This window comes from Astatotilapia calliptera, chromosome 3, assembly GCF_964374335.1.
Source record: "Astatotilapia calliptera chromosome 3, fAstCal68.1, whole genome shotgun sequence".
Classification (NCBI taxonomy): domain Eukaryota; kingdom Metazoa; phylum Chordata; class Actinopteri; order Cichliformes; family Cichlidae; genus Astatotilapia; species Astatotilapia calliptera.
The window spans coordinates 80,681,728-80,698,705 of NC_137424.1; the positions used below are offsets into that span (position 1 = coordinate 80,681,728).

At 39.8% G+C, this 16,978-nt stretch overlaps 1 protein-coding gene and 1 long non-coding RNA gene across 6 annotated transcripts in view; one reads left to right on the forward strand and one right to left on the reverse strand.

Moving 5' to 3' along the window:
• Positions 1–16,978, reverse strand: part of LOC113014848 (protein NLRC3-like) — a 36,705-nt gene that overhangs the window by 10,123 nt on the left and 9,604 nt on the right. For all 4 annotated transcript variants that reach the window (XR_013906695.1, XR_013906694.1, XM_026156627.2 and 1 more), the window contains exons 5-7: positions 6,257–6,485; positions 4,310–6,116; positions 3,583–3,753 (exon numbers count right to left, since the gene is read on the reverse strand). Coding sequence is in view for 2 of the 4 variants with exons in the window: in XM_026156627.2 (XP_026012412.2) it covers positions 3,583–3,753; positions 4,310–6,116; positions 6,257–6,485 (2,207 nt within the window). In the remaining 2 variants the exon portion in view is untranslated. The remainder of the gene's footprint in view (positions 1–3,582; positions 3,754–4,309; positions 6,117–6,256; positions 6,486–16,978) is intronic.
• LOC145425945 (uncharacterized) lies at positions 10,258–14,580 on the forward strand. Of its 2 annotated transcripts, none has more exons than XR_013906712.1 (3): positions 10,258–11,374; positions 11,751–11,903; positions 12,951–14,580. It is a non-coding gene; the product is annotated as an uncharacterized LOC145425945 (long non-coding RNA). The 2 variants fall into 2 exon arrangements; XR_013906711.1 differs by lacking the exon at positions 12,951–14,580 and adding an exon at positions 12,275–12,340 and having other exon boundaries at positions 10,259–11,374.

Below are 16,978 nucleotides of genomic sequence, written 5' to 3' on the forward strand. Positions count from 1 at the left end.
GGACTGGCACCACCCTACATCTCCGATCTTACTTGCTATAAAACAGACTAAGATGAGAAGTAAGGGTGACAGAGCTTTTGCCACTGTGGCCCCGAGACTGTGGAACTCTCTCCCTCATACATTAAGAATACATTAAGACTCGGTAGTTGTTTTTTAAAAAAAAAAAAAACAACTCAAAACTCACCTTTTTAAAACTGTTTTTGGTTAAATTTCTGCCTGTTTTATATTGACTGTTTTACTTTTTTTGCTAAAGCATATAGTTAGGGCTGGACCAGGTGACCCTGAATCCTCCCTTAGTTATGCTGCAATAGACGTAGGCTGCCGGGGGATTCCCATGATGCATTGAGTTTTTCCTTTCCAGTCACCTTTCTCACTCACTATGTATTAACAGACCTCTCTGCATTGAATCATATCTGTTATTAACCTCTGTCTCTCTTCCACAGCATGTCTTTATCCTGTCTTCCTTCTCTCCCACCAACCAATCACAGCAGATGGCCCCGCCCCTCCCTGAGCCTGGTTCTGCTGGAGGTTTCTTCCTGTTAAAAGGGAGTTTTTCCTTCCCACTGTCGCCAAAGTGCTGCTCATAGGGGGTCATATGATTGTTGGGTTTTTCTCTGTATCTATGAAGCGCCTTGAGGCGACTTTTGTTGTGATTTGGCGCTATATAAATAAAATTGAATTGAATTGAATTGTTTTACCCTTTTATTATTTTTTATCTTATGTGCAGCACTTTGTGATTCTGTCAAGAAAGGTGCTATATAAATAAAATGTTATTTATTTATTTATTTAATATGTTGCAAACTGGTTGATTTGTAATGAGTTAAATTTTGTCTCCCGTAGTGCTCTGATATGTTGTATTCATAGTTGAAAGCTTTCAATGTCTGAAACTAGTGCAAACTAAGGTGATGTAAATGTAATGTAAATAAATATAATAAAAAAATGTAATGTAAATCTCTGATGAACTTCTTTTAATGACAAGCAGCCACGGGGTATTTTGCCATTTGTTTTTTTATTAGTGCATTGTATACGATGGATGTAAAGCTGCACCGCTTGATGGATTGTCGGAGCATTACGGCTACCGTAGTCAGGAGCCTCGCGGAGTGATACGTACTGTGCTTCAACATAATATTACCGTATTGTGTGTGTATAAGGACCATAAATGGCACATGTTAAGAGACACGGTTACGAAGCAGATTTCAAACTCCAGGCTGTCAGTCAAGCAGTAGAACTTGGGAACAGAGCAGAATCTGGATTTAATAACTGTAAGGTAAGTAAAATCTTTTTTTTTTTTTATTCCTAAAGTTATATTTAGGATCATGTCTCTTGTAGTTATTAACTTATGCCACATACTATCAAGTTACACCACTAACACAGTAACCACAAAGTTCTAGTTTTTTCATGGATATGGGAAAGGTTTACAGTCTACAGTTCAGCATGCTGCGTGTTTTATTGCCTCGGCTTACATAATATTAACATGTTTGACATGCAGTAAAAGATCATTCTTAGTGTCCTGCGTTATTTAAAAAAATAAGAAAAAGAAAACAAAATACATGAAAAATACATTCTACTTCTTCATAGAATGGGGACGAAGAAATTCTTTGTCTTACTGATGTAAAAAAATGATGGGTATCAAAATCCTTTGATGAGCAGGTCTTTTGAAACAGGAGTGCTTCAAAGCAATTCAATAAACTTTGCCCAGGGGCACCGATACTCAGATACGACAGAAAAGCATATAACATCTACTACTACTACTGTATTTTTATTATGGGTTTTATACTGTAAGAGCAACCAGTCGGACTCTTTATCAGTTACTGTGCAGAACTAATTATTAAATATCTGCAAATCCCAGCATGTTTCTGCCTCTCTCCTCACCTGTATGGATAGTAACACTAAAATATTATTTTAAAAAGTGGTGACTTTAAGGACGCCTCATTAGTGGTAGATTTGATACAGAATTAACTGAAGATGAACTGAAGCCAGAATAAGTGTGTTGATTAAATATAAAATAATTTATTAAAAGAGACATAGAAGAGAGACAGTGTATAACACTCCACATTACAACTCTGCTTCTGCATCCCAACTCTGCGTAGTCATATATTGGAGTGTTAATGAATTCAACCATATTTCTTGAACTAAGAGCTTCTCCATGCAAAGGTGGGGTGGATGCCATCTCTCGTAACGAGACCAGGTTTCCCAGAAACTCTATCAAATATCTATTAACAGGGCTGCACATAAGTGGTCCGCAGGTGTGCATTCGCTGTCAAAATAAAAGACGCGCACCAGATAAGAAGTTGCAACGCTGTTTATGTACGTACAATTTTATGGAGGAGGACAGACATTTGTTTAGAACTCTTAAAGACGTCAAAGAAGCAAACTCCTTTAAGAAATTACTTTGGTGTTCCTCCAACTACAAAGAAATGTCAGAAGGAGTCTGAAATGCAAAAGAAGCGGTATATGTACGCAAATGCGCGTTGCAACTGGACTTTGATCGTGGACTTCAGGAAGACCAGGAAACACTTGACCCCTGTTTCAATCCAGGGGGTCAGTGTTGACATTGTGGAGGACTATAAATACCTTGGAGTACACATTGACAATAAACTGGACTGGGCTAAAAACACCACAGCACTTTACAGGAAGGGCCAGAGTCGTCTCTATTTTTTGAGGCGACTGAGGTCCTTCAACATCTGCCAGAAAATGCTGAGGATTTTCTATGAGTCTGTGGTGGCCAGTGCGATCCTCTATGCTGTTGCATGCTGGGGGAGCAGGCTGAGGGTCGCAGATGCCAACAGACTTAATAAACTGATCCGTAAGGCCAGCAATGTTGTGGGGATGGAGCTGGACTCCCTCAAGGTGGTGTCGGAGAGGCGGATGCTGTCCAAGATAAAGACAATGTTGGATAACACCTCCCACCCACTCCATGACATGTTGGTCAGTCACAGGAGCTCGTTCAGTGAGAGACTGAGATTACCGAAAAGCACCACTGAACGACACAGGAAATCATTCCTGCCTGTGGCCATCTCCCTGTACAACGCATCCACTTAACACACTGTTTGCTGCTACAGCTACACATGTTTCTTTTCCAAATATTTATTTATAAGTGACTTATGTATGTATGTATGTATATATATGTATATATTGTACTATTCTTAGTTAGCGTATTGTCTGTCTTGTCTTAATGTTGGTTTAAAATGGAGCACTGTAACAAAAAATAATTTCCCCCAGGGATCAATAAAGTATTCTGATTCTGATTCTGATTCTGATTATCTGGTGAGTGTCTTTTATTTTGACAGCGAATGTGCACCTGCGGCCCCTGTTGCAGTTTGAAATTTGTTTCAGTGTCACCTGATCTTGACCCAGGAATATAATAAACTATGATTGCTGGAGTGTCCAAATTCACATTTTTAAAAACAGAGTCACCAATATGCAAGAATAAATTGAAAAAACAAAAACCAAACAGTAATTCAGAGGCTGGTGATACAGAATGTAAATAAAAGTTCAATTTAGAATTCAGTAAGGTTTTGTTTATGCCATGATATAATACAGATTTTAAATTTACATCAATGAAAAAGGCTGAATCCTGACCTCAGTTTTTTGAGTGGACAATCTGGACTCAATCCAGCAGACAGAAGTTTTACTCCTGCATCGTGCAGGTCATTGTTACTTAGGTCCAGTTCCATCACAGTAGAGGTATGGGAGATGAGAAAAGGGCACAGATCATCACAGCTTCTCTCCGAGAGATTAGAGCCAGACAATCTGAAAATAAATTATATTTGTGATTAAATGAAATTACCTTTTGTTTCAACCTACTACGGAATAAACAAATGTTTCCACGTGGACGTAATTAATATAAATACACCTTCAAATTCAAGTCTGGAAATAATATATAGATGACATTTTTTAATTTGCTTAACAACACAATTATACCTCTATATCTAGACATGCAACATTTAGTAAAAGACCAGTATCCTCTGCCACAGGTATAAAAAACTTTTCAAATTACAATATATATGATTGTTGTTGCCAGATAGACTTCAAAAATAATCCTTACTTATGCCATTCTCAACCTTGATGAGACCCCACATTCATCTTCTGTTTGAAACAGGCGGTTTTAGCTCTGGTTTGTATTCATTTTTGAGTAGTTAATGAAAAGCTGTAGGCCCACTGTAGAACAGGTCTGGAAAGTACTTTTATAAAGGCTACACTCAAAAAAGTTTCAGAAACGCTAACAATTTATGCTACTATAAACAATACATTGCGCTGATAACAAAAAAAAAAAAAAAAAAAAAAATATGAGTAAATATTTACTTACAGAGCCTTCTTGGAGGCTTGGACCACTGGCAGAAGCCTCAGAAGAGCCTCCTCTGAAGCAGAGTATTTCTTCAGGTCAAACACATCCAGATCTTCTTCTGATGACAGTAAGATGAAGACCAGAGCTGACCACTGAGCAGGAGACAGTTTATCTGTGGAGAGACTTCCTGATCTCAGGGACTGTTGGATCTCCTCTACTAGAGAACAATCCTTCAGTTCACTCAGACAGTGGAACAGATTGATGCTTTTCTCTGCAGACAGATTCTCACTGAGCTTCATCTTGATGTACTGGACTGTTTCCTCATTGGTCTGTGAACTACTTCCTGTCTGTGTCAGCAGACCTCGTAGGAGAGTCTGATTGGTCTGCAGAGAAAGACCAAGGAGGAAGCGGAGGAACAAGTCCAGGTGTCCATTTGGACTCTGTAAGGCTTTGTTCACAGCACTCTGGTAGAAGAAATGTAGTTTGTATTTTGTTCCGAGGGTTTTAAATACGTGAGGTGTTTCTAGATTCAGCAGATTGAGTCCAGAGTTGATGAAGGTCAGATGGACATGAAGAGCAGCCAGAAACTCCTGAACACTCAGATGGATGAAGCAGAACACCTTGTCCTGGTACAGTCCTCTCTCCTCTTTAAAGATCTGTGTGAACACTCCTGAGTACACTGAGGCTGCTCTGATATCGATGCCACACTCTGTCAGGTCTGATTCATAGAAGATCAGTTTTCCATTCTGCAGCTGATCAAAGGCCAGTTTTCCCAGAGACTCCATCATCTTCCTGCTCTCTGGACTCCAGTGTGGATCTGTCTCAGATCCTCCGTCATACTTGACCTTCTTCACTTTGGCCTGAACCACCAGGAAGTGGATGAACATGTCAGTCAAGGTCTTGGGCAGCTGTCCTCCCTCTCTGGTTTTCAGCACATCCTCCAGAACTGTAGCAGTGATCCAGCAGAAGACTGGGATGTGGCACATGATGTGGAGGCTTCGTGATGTCTTGATGTGTGAGATGATCCTGCTGATCTGCTTCTTATCTCTGAATCTCTTCCTGAAGTACTCCTCCTTCTGTGGGTCAGTGAACCCTCTGACCTCTGTCACCACGTCAACACAGTCAGGAGGGATCTGATTGGCTGCTGCAGGTCGTGTGGTTATCCAGAGGTGAGCAGTGGGAAGCAGTTTCCCCCTGATGAGGTTTATCAGCAGCACATCCACTGAGGTGGACTCTCTAGGGTCAGTTAGGATTGTAGTTTTGTGGAAGTCCAGAGGAAGTCGACACTCATCCAGACCATCAAAGATGAACACAACCTGGAAGTCTTCAAAGCTGCAGATTCCTGCTTCTTTGGTTTCAGTGAAGAAGTGATGAACAAGTCCCACCAAGCTGAACTTTTCCTCTTTCAGCACATTCAGCTCTCTGAAAGTGAATGGAAATATGAACTGGATGTCCTGGTTGGCTTTGTCTTCAGCCCAGTCCAGGGTGTATTTCTGTGTTAAGACTGTTTTCCCAATGCCAGCCCATCCCTTTGTCAGCACTGTTCTGATTGGTTCATCTCTTCCAGGTGGGGCTTTAAAGATGTCTTCTTTTGTGATTATTGCTTCTAGACCATCTAGTTTCTTGGATGCTGTTTCAATCTGTCTGACCTCATGTTCATTGTTTACCACTACAGTCTCTCCCTCTGTCATGTAGAGCTCTGTGTAGATCTGATTCAGAAGGGTTGGGTTTCCTGATTTAGCGTTCCCCTCAAACACACACTGGAACTTCTTCTTCAGTGCAGATTTAAATTCATGTTGACACCATTGGAAGTTTCTGGGCGAGGTTCCTAAATGAACCAATAGACAAAATACCACAATGAAGGATTTATTAATTGCACATACTGTAAATGTAATTTTGTCTGTTCCTTCAGACAGAATAAAAATTTCCTTTACTGAGGACCATAAATATTTAGAGAAATATTCTCACTTCTCAGCAGACACTCAGCAAACTCCTTCTGCTTCATTATCTTCAGGAAATCCAATGTGATCTTCACAAATGCTTCTCTGCTGCTTTCACTAGGCTCCTCATGTTCACCCTGCAATAAATTGCCATCCTTGCATTGACTCATTAAGCCTTTTAGGTCATCTGGAGTCAGAACCTCCTGGATCTTCTTCAACTCACTCTTCACAAACGTGATGATGTTATCCTCCAGCAGCTGGAATAGAATACTTAAGGAATGACCAAATCACACCACAACAAAGCCAGTTGTATCACAAAAGCTTTAAGTCACACAAAGTAGATAACAGGCTGACTTCTGCTAAATGGGTCAAACAAGGCAGAAATGATAGAAACACATAAGATCCTTCTAAAATATGATGTAACACTATAGATTAAGTGTCTTTCATAGTATTTGAATGTGTAAAGAAAGCTGATTTTTGAGCTTAATACAGGTGAAGAAGCTGAAACTTCTGCTAAAAAGAGGTGAAGAAAACAAACACAGACATAGAAAAATGCACACACACGGACATACAAAGAAACACACAGAGAGCATGGAGTGTTCTGTGTTTTTCTATGTCAGCCAATCAGTCTAAATCTGCTCAATTTATATCAATGATATGCTGAATCATGAAGAACAACATGGTTGACCAAAGTGCTTTCCAATAAAAAAAATACAGAGATAAAAGTTAAAAACCATACATTAAACAGACAAAGATAACAACAACAATAATAATAACACTAATAACAACAACAACAAAAAATAAATACATAAATGGGGGAAAAAAATCAGTAACTATGAAATATTAAAAGTAAAAAAAAAGTAAAAAAAGATTAAGAGCAACCAAAAACTGAGTAAAACTGACTCTGATACTACTTCTAAAAATCCTTGGAAAAAAGGTGTGTTTCTAAAAGTGATTTGAAGATTTCTCAAGTTTTGGGGCCAGTCTAATATGGGGGTATCTTATTCCATAATTTGGGGCCACAACAGCGAACGCCCAGTCTCCCCAGTGTTTCAATCTTGACATGGGGACAGGAAAGAGTGACTTCTCAGTTGATCTGAGAGACCTTTGTGGAGTGTATCGGTGTAGAAGGTCTGACAGGTAAGAAGGAGCCAGGCCATTTAAAACTTTAAAAGCAAACAATAAAAGTGTAAACTGAATTATAAGATGGACAGACAACCAGCGTAAAGAGGTAAGGACAGGGGTAATGTGCTCATGTTTGTGTGTCCCTGTCACAAATGCATGTAAAACAAAAAGAGATAAAACCACATGTAGCGATAATACAGGGAAAAGAAGTTTCAAGCAAAACAGGTATATGATCAGAAAAGACGTCATCATAAACTTTAAGGTTATAAACAGGCAAGCCATGTGAAAAAAAAAAACAAAAACAGATCCAGAGTATGTCCACGTTTATGTGTGGGACCAGTGACAGACTGCAAAACATTAAAAGCATCAAGTAGGTTTAGTACAGGGGTGTCCAAACTCTGGCCCGCGGGCCCATTTTTACTGGCCCGCAAGTAATTTTGTAAATAGAATAGCATATGGGCCGCACTTCAACTTTTGCTTGAGTGTATTGCACTTCTTAGTTTTAACACCAGGGGGAGCTACTGTTGATCAAGGCAGTTGCACCACCAAAAAAAAGACAATTAGAAGAAATTTACCCCAAGTTGCTAAACATGGCAGAACCAAAGAAGCGAAAGGTAGAAAGTGAGTGCAGAAAATTTCAGACACGGTGGGAGAGTGAATATTTGCCTGACTCTTGATGGCGCTGTCACTTGGGGTTCGCTCGCTCTGTGGTAGAGTATCGCTTCTAGGGCTGGGCGATATATTGAGTTTTTAAAAAAAATAAAATAAAATCTACATATTTTTATACAAGATATACGATGTGACAATATCGTTTATATCGATATAGTCTTTGTTACGTTATAATTATAGTTGTGGAGCCACAAGTTTGCCTCTCTTTCGTCCACTTTTATCTTTACGCAACGTTACTCGACCTTGCCTCTCTCCTTCACTGAACACAACTTCCCCTCCCCCCCTTCACCTGCAGGCAGCGACAAGATGGACACGGCAAATCTCCGTTAACAAGTTACTGCACATCGCCCCGTGGTGGGGCTGGACGGCATCAACGTGTTAATGAGCTAACTATGCTAACCACGGTAACGCCATGCAGCCCACAGGGCCTGCACAGCCTAAAATCCTTTCATTCTTTCAAAAGTTGACAGCGTGTCTTTTGTATGAATTCTGGTTGTGCTCGATGACTGCGAACCGATTTTATGTGGTACACAGCGCTCAGCAATCTGTCAAAAAAATTTTTAGTATGACTTTGCTAAGCTATGGAGCTGCACCGCTTGATGGATTGTCGGAGCATTACGGCTACCGAGGAGTTTCGCATAGTAATACGTACTGTGCTTCAACGTAATATTACAGTATTGTGTGTGTATAAGGACCATAAATGGCACCAATTAAGAGACACGGTTACACAGCGGATTTCAAACTCCAGGCTGTCAGTCACGCAGTAGAGCTTGGGAACAGAGCAGCTGTGAAATCTTTGTTATTACGCTCAGCGTCTTTTAGTTTACATTTTGACTGCACAATTGTGAGCTCTTTGTTATGCACAAAAACAACAGTTTTATTTATGGCACATTATTATTTAATAAATGCTGATAATTTATTTTTGAGTAGTTTTTTTTCATGTACATCTAAGCTGTATGTTAATAAAAGTGCCTGTGTGACATCTGGGACACAGCTTTGACTAAGAACTCTTTTTGTTCTTAGTTTATGGCTTTAAAAAAAAATATTGAGATATACATCTTATCATCCAGCTAAAAAATATTGAGATATGAATTTTGGGTCATATCGCCCAGTCCTAATTGCTTCCTGTTCCTGCTCAAACACAGTGGTGTTTCTGAGTAGCTTATCTGCTTAGCAATTTAATTAAAAACTTTTAAATACATTATTTTTTTTTCATAGTATAATCTTCACGTGCTTCATCCGAAGCACACTTTCTGTGTACTGACCGTACTGATACCTGTAAGAAATATAACATATTTGCAGCGCTGGAGGTCAGGATTACTGAATTGGAGACTCGGCTTTGCACCCTTCATTCACCTATAGCTAGCCAGGCCCCTGTAGCTGGTGAAGCCGAAGATAGCGTAGGCCCCGCTAGCTGTTCCCCGGCAGACCCCAAGCAGCTGGGGTAAGAGGGCGGCTGGGTGATGGTGAGGAGGAAGCATAGTCCTAAACAGAAGCCCCAGGTACACCACCAACCTGTTCATGCGTCTAATTGTTTTTCCCCACTCAGCGACACACCCGCCGGGGGTCAAACTCTGGTGATTGGCGATTCTGTTCTCAGACATGTGAAGCTAGAGACACCGGCAACCATAGTCAATTGTCTTCCAGGGGCCAGAGCAGGCGACATTGAAGGAAATTTAAAACTGCTGGCTAAGGGTAAGCGTAAATTCAGTAAAATCATAATTCACGTCGGCAGTAATGACACCCGGTTACGCCAATCGGAGGTCACTAAAATCAATATTGAATCGGTGTGCAACTTTGCCAAAACAATGTCGGACTCTGTAGTTTTCTCTGGTCCCCTTCCCAATCAGACCAGGAGTGACATGTTTAGTGGTGTCCCAGAAACGATGTGGGCTTCATAGATAATTGGCAAACCTTCTGGAGGAAACCTGGTCTTGTTAGGAGAGACGGCATCCATCCCACTTTGGATGGAGCAGCTCTCATTTCTAGAAATATGGACAAATTTATTAAACCCCCCAAAATATGACTATCCAGAGTTGGGACCAGGAAGCAGAGTTGCAGTCTTACACGCCTCTCTGCAGCTTCTCTCCTCCTGCTACCCCCCAAAAACCCATCTCCATAGAGACTGTGTCAGCTTCCAAAAAGACAAAAAACAAACTAAAAACCAGCAACAAACAACTTAAACATATAAAAATCACAAAGAAAGAACAATACAGTATCCACATCTGAACCAAAGAGTAAAACAGTGAAATGTGGATTATTAAATATTAGGTCTCTCTCCTCCAAGTCTCTGTTAGTACATGACTTAATAATTGATCAACAAATTGATTTACTCTGCCTTACAGAAACCTGGTTGCAGCAGGATGATTATGTTAGTTTAAATGAATCAACACCCCCGAGTCATTCTAACTACCAGAAATCTCGAAGCACAGGCCGAGGGGGTGGTGTGGCAGCAATTTTTCACACCAGCCTATTAATTAATGAAAGACCAAGACAGACTTTTAATTCATTTGAAAGCCTGATGCTTAACATTGTCCACCCCAGCTGTGAAACTCAGAAACCAGTCTTACTTGTTATCATCTACACTGAAAAAAAGGGACTGGCCATCTCTTGGATTTATGTAAGCATCTTGCATGTATTTAACACAATTGCCTCATGTTTTAAAGATAAATGTAACTATATAGTGTAAAAACTACATGATATGCAGAAAGGGTGTATTAAATTGTTCATATCATGTTCAGGTGAAGTAAGTCAATAAGATAGCAACGTTAAATCTCGTGAAACCACGCGTGATTTCATCTCGCGGGCTTTGGATCGTGGTTTAAAAAAGGCATCCATCTCAGTCAAGTTGAGCAGTCAACTCTACGTTTTTGGTATGTCTTGATTTTTTGAATTAATATTTACCATATTTCAGCCAAATGTAGTTAAACGTCTAGAGTGTCGCCATGTAACATGCTAAAAAAGAGCCGTTAGCTTATTTGCTGTTTTATCTGTTGTCAAAGAATTGGCGCTTTTTCATTTGAATTTGTCTTTGGCACAAGAGCCGTAATATCACATTAAACCTAATTACGAGGCACTCATAACATAATTTGGTTTTCTGTGTGAATAGATTTGCCAACTGACTCTTCAGTTACATTGTGTATTTACTGCACCGTGGTGTTAGTGAGATTTTGGACATTGAATAGCTTTAGCTAATATCATCAGTGGCATTATGCTAGCTTACATCCCTACCCCTCCTGCCCTCACCTGCTGTCCTTTTGTTTTTGTTTTTTTTTGCTGCACATTGAGAGACGACCTCTATTCTGCATTTCACCAGGAGTCAGCTGATGGATTGTGGGTTCAAGGTGTTATGGTAAGAAAGTATATTCTATTTTCGCTTAAGGTTTCTGTAACTTAATTATAATAGGTTTTTTATAATTATTAGGTGCATGCATACTCAAATAGACCACCCTATTAATACAACTGAGAAATCCAAAATCTGCCATAGGTTTAACTTATACCTGTATGTATTGTCAGAAAGGTGATTACTGGACTCACATTAATGCACACTTGAACTAAAATGAAGTTGTAACTTCTGGGTTGTTGGGTTGCAAATCAGGAACAAACATCTTTGGATTTTTTGAATCCCATAAGATCTGGAAACACAGTTTTTATTCAACAAAACATTACTGATTATTAACCAAGCACAATGCCTGCTGTTATTTCAAAATAATTTTATGTCATTTCAGATAAAATGCAGCATTCCAGTGCATCCCAACCATGCCTTTACAGTCAAGGTTTCTGACGGAGCTGAGTTTCTCTCTGACAGTCTGCTGAAAGTGTTTGCAAAGTGATCGGGGGAACAGGGCACAAAGCTAAAGGATGTAGCTGCCATGATGACAGTAAGAACTTTAAAATTCTTTAACTACAAAGTGTATATGTATTGCATTAGGTCAGTAAAAGATTTTTATGCTGCATCCATTGAAACAGTCAACTATTACCTGTGAGTACTGATTCCACTGAAAGGATGCCATAATTTTCGTCATGCATTTACTGGCCCACTGAGAAAAAATTATCTTTTTTAAAAAATATATGTTCTGGAAACTATATATCCATAAAGTTGATGTCAAACAGGAACTTTTGATATTGCTTTGTAGATGCTGGTGTTGCATGTTGACTGGTTTAAAAAGTCAAGAGTTTTTGTCTGGGATCATTTTCTTCTGTGCTACTGAAAAGTTCACAAATCTCTGTTTTCTTTGTTATAATACTTTAGGATGACATTAATGCTCAAAGGGAGTCTCATCAAAGTGCTCCACATCTGTGTGAAAGACAATTGCAATCTTGGTGCAGGAGTTCATGGTGAGTGTTTTATGAGTAGATTGTGGCTTTGCAACATTTAAAAATGTATTTAGTTATCCACTTGATCCTCATTGGACTGGTTAGGACCAGTAGTCCTCTTTAATAATTTGAAGTTCACATGAGGCCTAGTAGTGAACTCATCCGCCGGCCCTTGAGGCCCCACCCCTGTATTAGGGGTCACATCAGTGTGAAAAAACTTTAAATTTGTCATTCTAGTGAACAAAGGAAAATCCCACCAATATTTACATTAGCTTTTGTTTGGAAAAAGAAAAAGACCAACTGACCAACAGCTAACCAAATTGTGGGGCTGAAAGTCTAAATTCTAACATCTTCTGAGTGACATAACCTGGATTTCTGATGGGCCGGTGGCTTTCTAACAAAAACTAATGTAAAGCATTTGAAATTATGTTTTTCACCCTCTCTTAGAAACTCTGTTAGACCATGAATGGCAGCATGGCAGGCCACTCTTTGGCTATAGCTATTTACTATGTTGCTTGCATTGGTTTAAATTACTCTAACATTAGAACTGGTAGATTCAAAAGAGATGAGTTTAAAAAGGAATCATAAAGAAATGTTTTGTGTTTAACCAGGACTTGACTGAGGCCACTGCACAGATTGAGAAAACCACAATGAACATCTGTCTCCAGAGGATGCGGCAGGCAATGACTTTTCTGATGTTGGCATCATCATCGAGGGTATAGTAGTTCTTCAAGATCTGGATAACGTGACCTTTGCAGTAGCCATGCTGTTTGGACCTTTTTTATTCCTTCAACATGAGTTACCCATCACAACTCTGCTACACTTTTGAGGTGATTCAAAGGGTGGTAATGGAGTTGGATGCAACTCAGCTCTCAAGAAAAGCTCACAACTAAGACAAAACTGCTCCTGCAAGGAAAGCTCACTGTTATGCATGTGAGGTGACCAGCTCTAGGTGAGAAGACATTTAAATCTCACACTTGTTCTGCTGCATTTTTGAAGCTCAATTCCAGGAACAGATCGCAGGGTTCATTTTTATATACACTGCAACTGCCATGAGGACAGGGCCATTTTTTTTGTTGTTGTTTGTTTTTCCTTTTGCTCTGTACAGCATTTTGGCAGCATTTTTAAATTTCTCTTTGTATTTTTTCTTTCTTTTACTAGTGAAGAGATGTAGCGTGAACAGTTATACAATCTAAATATCCCATATGGGTCGTGTGAAATGGTGTTTTCAGTTTCATTCAGTTGAAGTAAAGAACGTTGAATATTTCTAAGTGTGCTGTTTTGAACCAAGATGTCACAGTATGATCAGTGCTGTAATTTTTGACAGTCACTGTATCAATGTTATTTTTGCATCTCTTGAATAAAAGGTTTTGACCTGCAAGTGCTAATTTCTTTAGTTATTGGGGTAAAATGGGTAATGTTAATAGGAAGGTGTTTGCCAATTCAGTAACCTAATTTAATGTTAATTTTTATTTAAGTATTTATTGTCATTGTCAGAGAACAATGAAATTGCGTTTGGGGCTCCGTACAACCCGTAAATAAAATAATGGAAGAGTACCCCTTAAAACCCAAGTGTAAATATTTAACCCAGTGTGACTCCAGTGCAATAAGACAATCCTTAACAACAACATAAGAACATGACAAGTAATGTTCATAAGAAATTCGGGAGGGGGAAAGAGAATAAAGATTTGATGCACCAATGCAGACCAGTTCAGTGCTATTTAGAAGTTGGATATGGTTATTGTCCGTGAGAGGGGGGCAGAGAGTTCAGAAGCCTCACAGCCTGTGGATACAGGCTGTTGGCCAGTCTGGATGTTCTGGCCTGTATAGACCTGTACCTTCTCCCTGAGGGCAGCAGGTGGAAAAGGTGGCGCGCAGGGTGATGTTGGTCCCGCAGGATACTGTGCACCCTCCTCAGACAGCGAGTGGGGAAGATATTACTGATCTCTGGCAGACTTGTTCCAATAATTCTGCCAGCTTCTTTCACCACCCGCTGGAGTGCTTGCTGATCGGCCTTGGTGCAGCTGGGGAACCACACTAGAAATCCATACGTCAGAACGCTGCTGATGGCACAGTTGTAAAAGTTCAGCATCAGAGATCTGGGAATGTGTGCGCTCCGCAGTCTCCTCAGGTAGTAGAGGCGCTGTTGGGCCTTCCGTGCAACTGAGGTGATATGGTTGCCCCAGGACAGGTCCTCGGTCACAGTTACCCCCAAAAATTTAAAACTGCTTACCCTCTCCACCGCCCCACTGCCAATAAAGAGAGGCAGATGGTTGTTATGACCCTTCCTCCGGAAGTCTACAATGATCTCCTTGGTCTTTTTGGCGTTTAAGACCAAGTTATTGTCGTGGCACCATGACTCTAGTTGTTGCACCTCTGTCCTGTAGTTTGTCTCATCGTTGTTGGATATAAGTCCGAGCACTGTAGTGTCATCGGCAAACTTAACGATGAGATTGGACGCACAGGAGGAAATACAGTCATGGGTGAAGAGAGTGTATAGCAGAGGGCTCAGGACACACCCCTGAGGGGCACCGGTGTTGACCACAAGGGTGGAAGAGGTGTTCTTACCCACTCTGACACTCTGTCTACGGTTAGTGAGGAAGTCCATAATCCAGTTGCACATTATCCCCTAACATTATCTCAAATTGTTTAGTTATAATTGTTGTTTAACTGAATCTTGATTTTTGATCTTGATTTGTTCTTTCCCAACATTTTTCAAAAGAAACAGTCTAATTTCTTTGCTGTGATTGATTCCAGAGAACACGGAAGAACTGACATTATTTAACTGTTGATTTATGTAGATTCAGTGGAGGAGTAATGTCAGTTTAATTCTTTACCTACTGTCAATGCAGTGAAATTAGACATTTTGTTTTGAAAGGTTACTGGTGGATGCCAGCAACCATCTTGGAAGAGAACAATATAATCTGTTATAAGGCCTCCATTTGAAAATTGTGTATTTGATACTAGAATATAATAGCAAAATGTAATTTGAAGATAACATGTAGTATTTAAGTGACCAAGTAGTATTGGGTAAAAGTTATTGAATGGTGTTGGGATAAAGTGAGAAAATTGTGAAGGATTAAAATATTCCAAGAGCTCAAATTACTTCATCAAAACATGTTTAAGTCACATTTTATCAACAGAAATTGCTTATTGAACATGAATAAATTGTGTTAATTTAACTCAATTGTTTAAGTTGCTGCCAAAGCAAAACATCTGTGTGCAACAAATGTCCACCATTGAATTAAGTAAATCCAACAACATATTTTTTTTCAGTGTATAGTCCACCTGGGCCTTACACAGAGTTTCTGTCTGATTTCTCAGACTTTATATCTAATTTAGTTCTGAGCTCAGATAAAATAATTATTATAATAATTATAACATCCATGTAGATGCTAAAAATGACAGCCTCAACATGGCATTTAATCTGTTATTAGACTCAATTGGTTTCTCTCAAAATGTAAAAGAACCCACCCACCACTTTAATCACACTCTGAATCTTGTTTTAACATATGGCATAGAAACTGAACATTTAACAGTGTTTCCTGAAAACCCTCTCCTGTCTGATCATTTCCTGATAACATTTACATTTACAATAATTGATTACACAGCGGTGGAGAGTAGACTTTATCAAAGTAGATGTCTTTCTGAAAGTGCTGTAACTAAGTTTAAGAATATAATCCACCCACTGTTATCATCTCCAATGCCCTGTACCAACACAGAGCAGAGCAGCTATCTGAACGCTACCCCAACAGAGGTTGATTATCTTGTTAATAATTTCACCTCCTCACTACGTACGACTCTAAACGAAAAAAAAAACAAAATATCACTCAGTTGGTATATGTCCACCTACATAACAGCAGCTGGGTACACCCTGTAATGGAAATTTCTTTATTTTATGTAGTCTAAGGAGCTTGCAAAGAAAAGCATCTGGACTTCTTTAAGTTACTTGAAGACGTTTCACCTCTCATCCGAGAAGCTTCTTCAGTTCTAAGGTCAAATGGTGGAGAGTGATGGTGATCTCAGGAATTCGCATGATAAGGTGGGGCCAGGTTTCACAATGAACCCACCCGAAACTCTGGCTGATTGGGGCCCACACCCAGTTTCACACCTTGGCTCAGGCGATTAGAGGATCATCAGGGGGTCCTCTTGTCCCTCTGTGGGGGGTTACTCCCACTAGGTTTATATCTGGGACTCTCCACCATTTGACCTTAGAACTGAAGAAGCTTCTCGGATGAGAGGTGAAACTTCTTCAAGTAACTTAAAGAAGTCCAGACGCTTTTCTTTGCAAGCTCCTTTGACTACGATGACCTGGATGACTGAGAACCTACACAGACATTTATTTTATGTATTGATCACATTAGTAATAATTATAACATCACTTTGTCACTTAGTTATATACATGTCAGATAGCACCACAAATGTCTTTATGCTCTATTACACCATAAAATGCCCTACTGTGTGTGTGTGTGTGTGTGTGTGTGTGTGTGTGTGTGTGTGTGTGTAAGTTCATGGGAGACGTTAAACAGATGGTGAAAAACGAAGGTGCCTCCCTTATCAGGCCGTAGCAAGGTTTCGAGAGGTAAATCTCCAGGTGATGGATAAGTGAAAAACAAAGGTGTCTCTCTCTCTCGAAGGA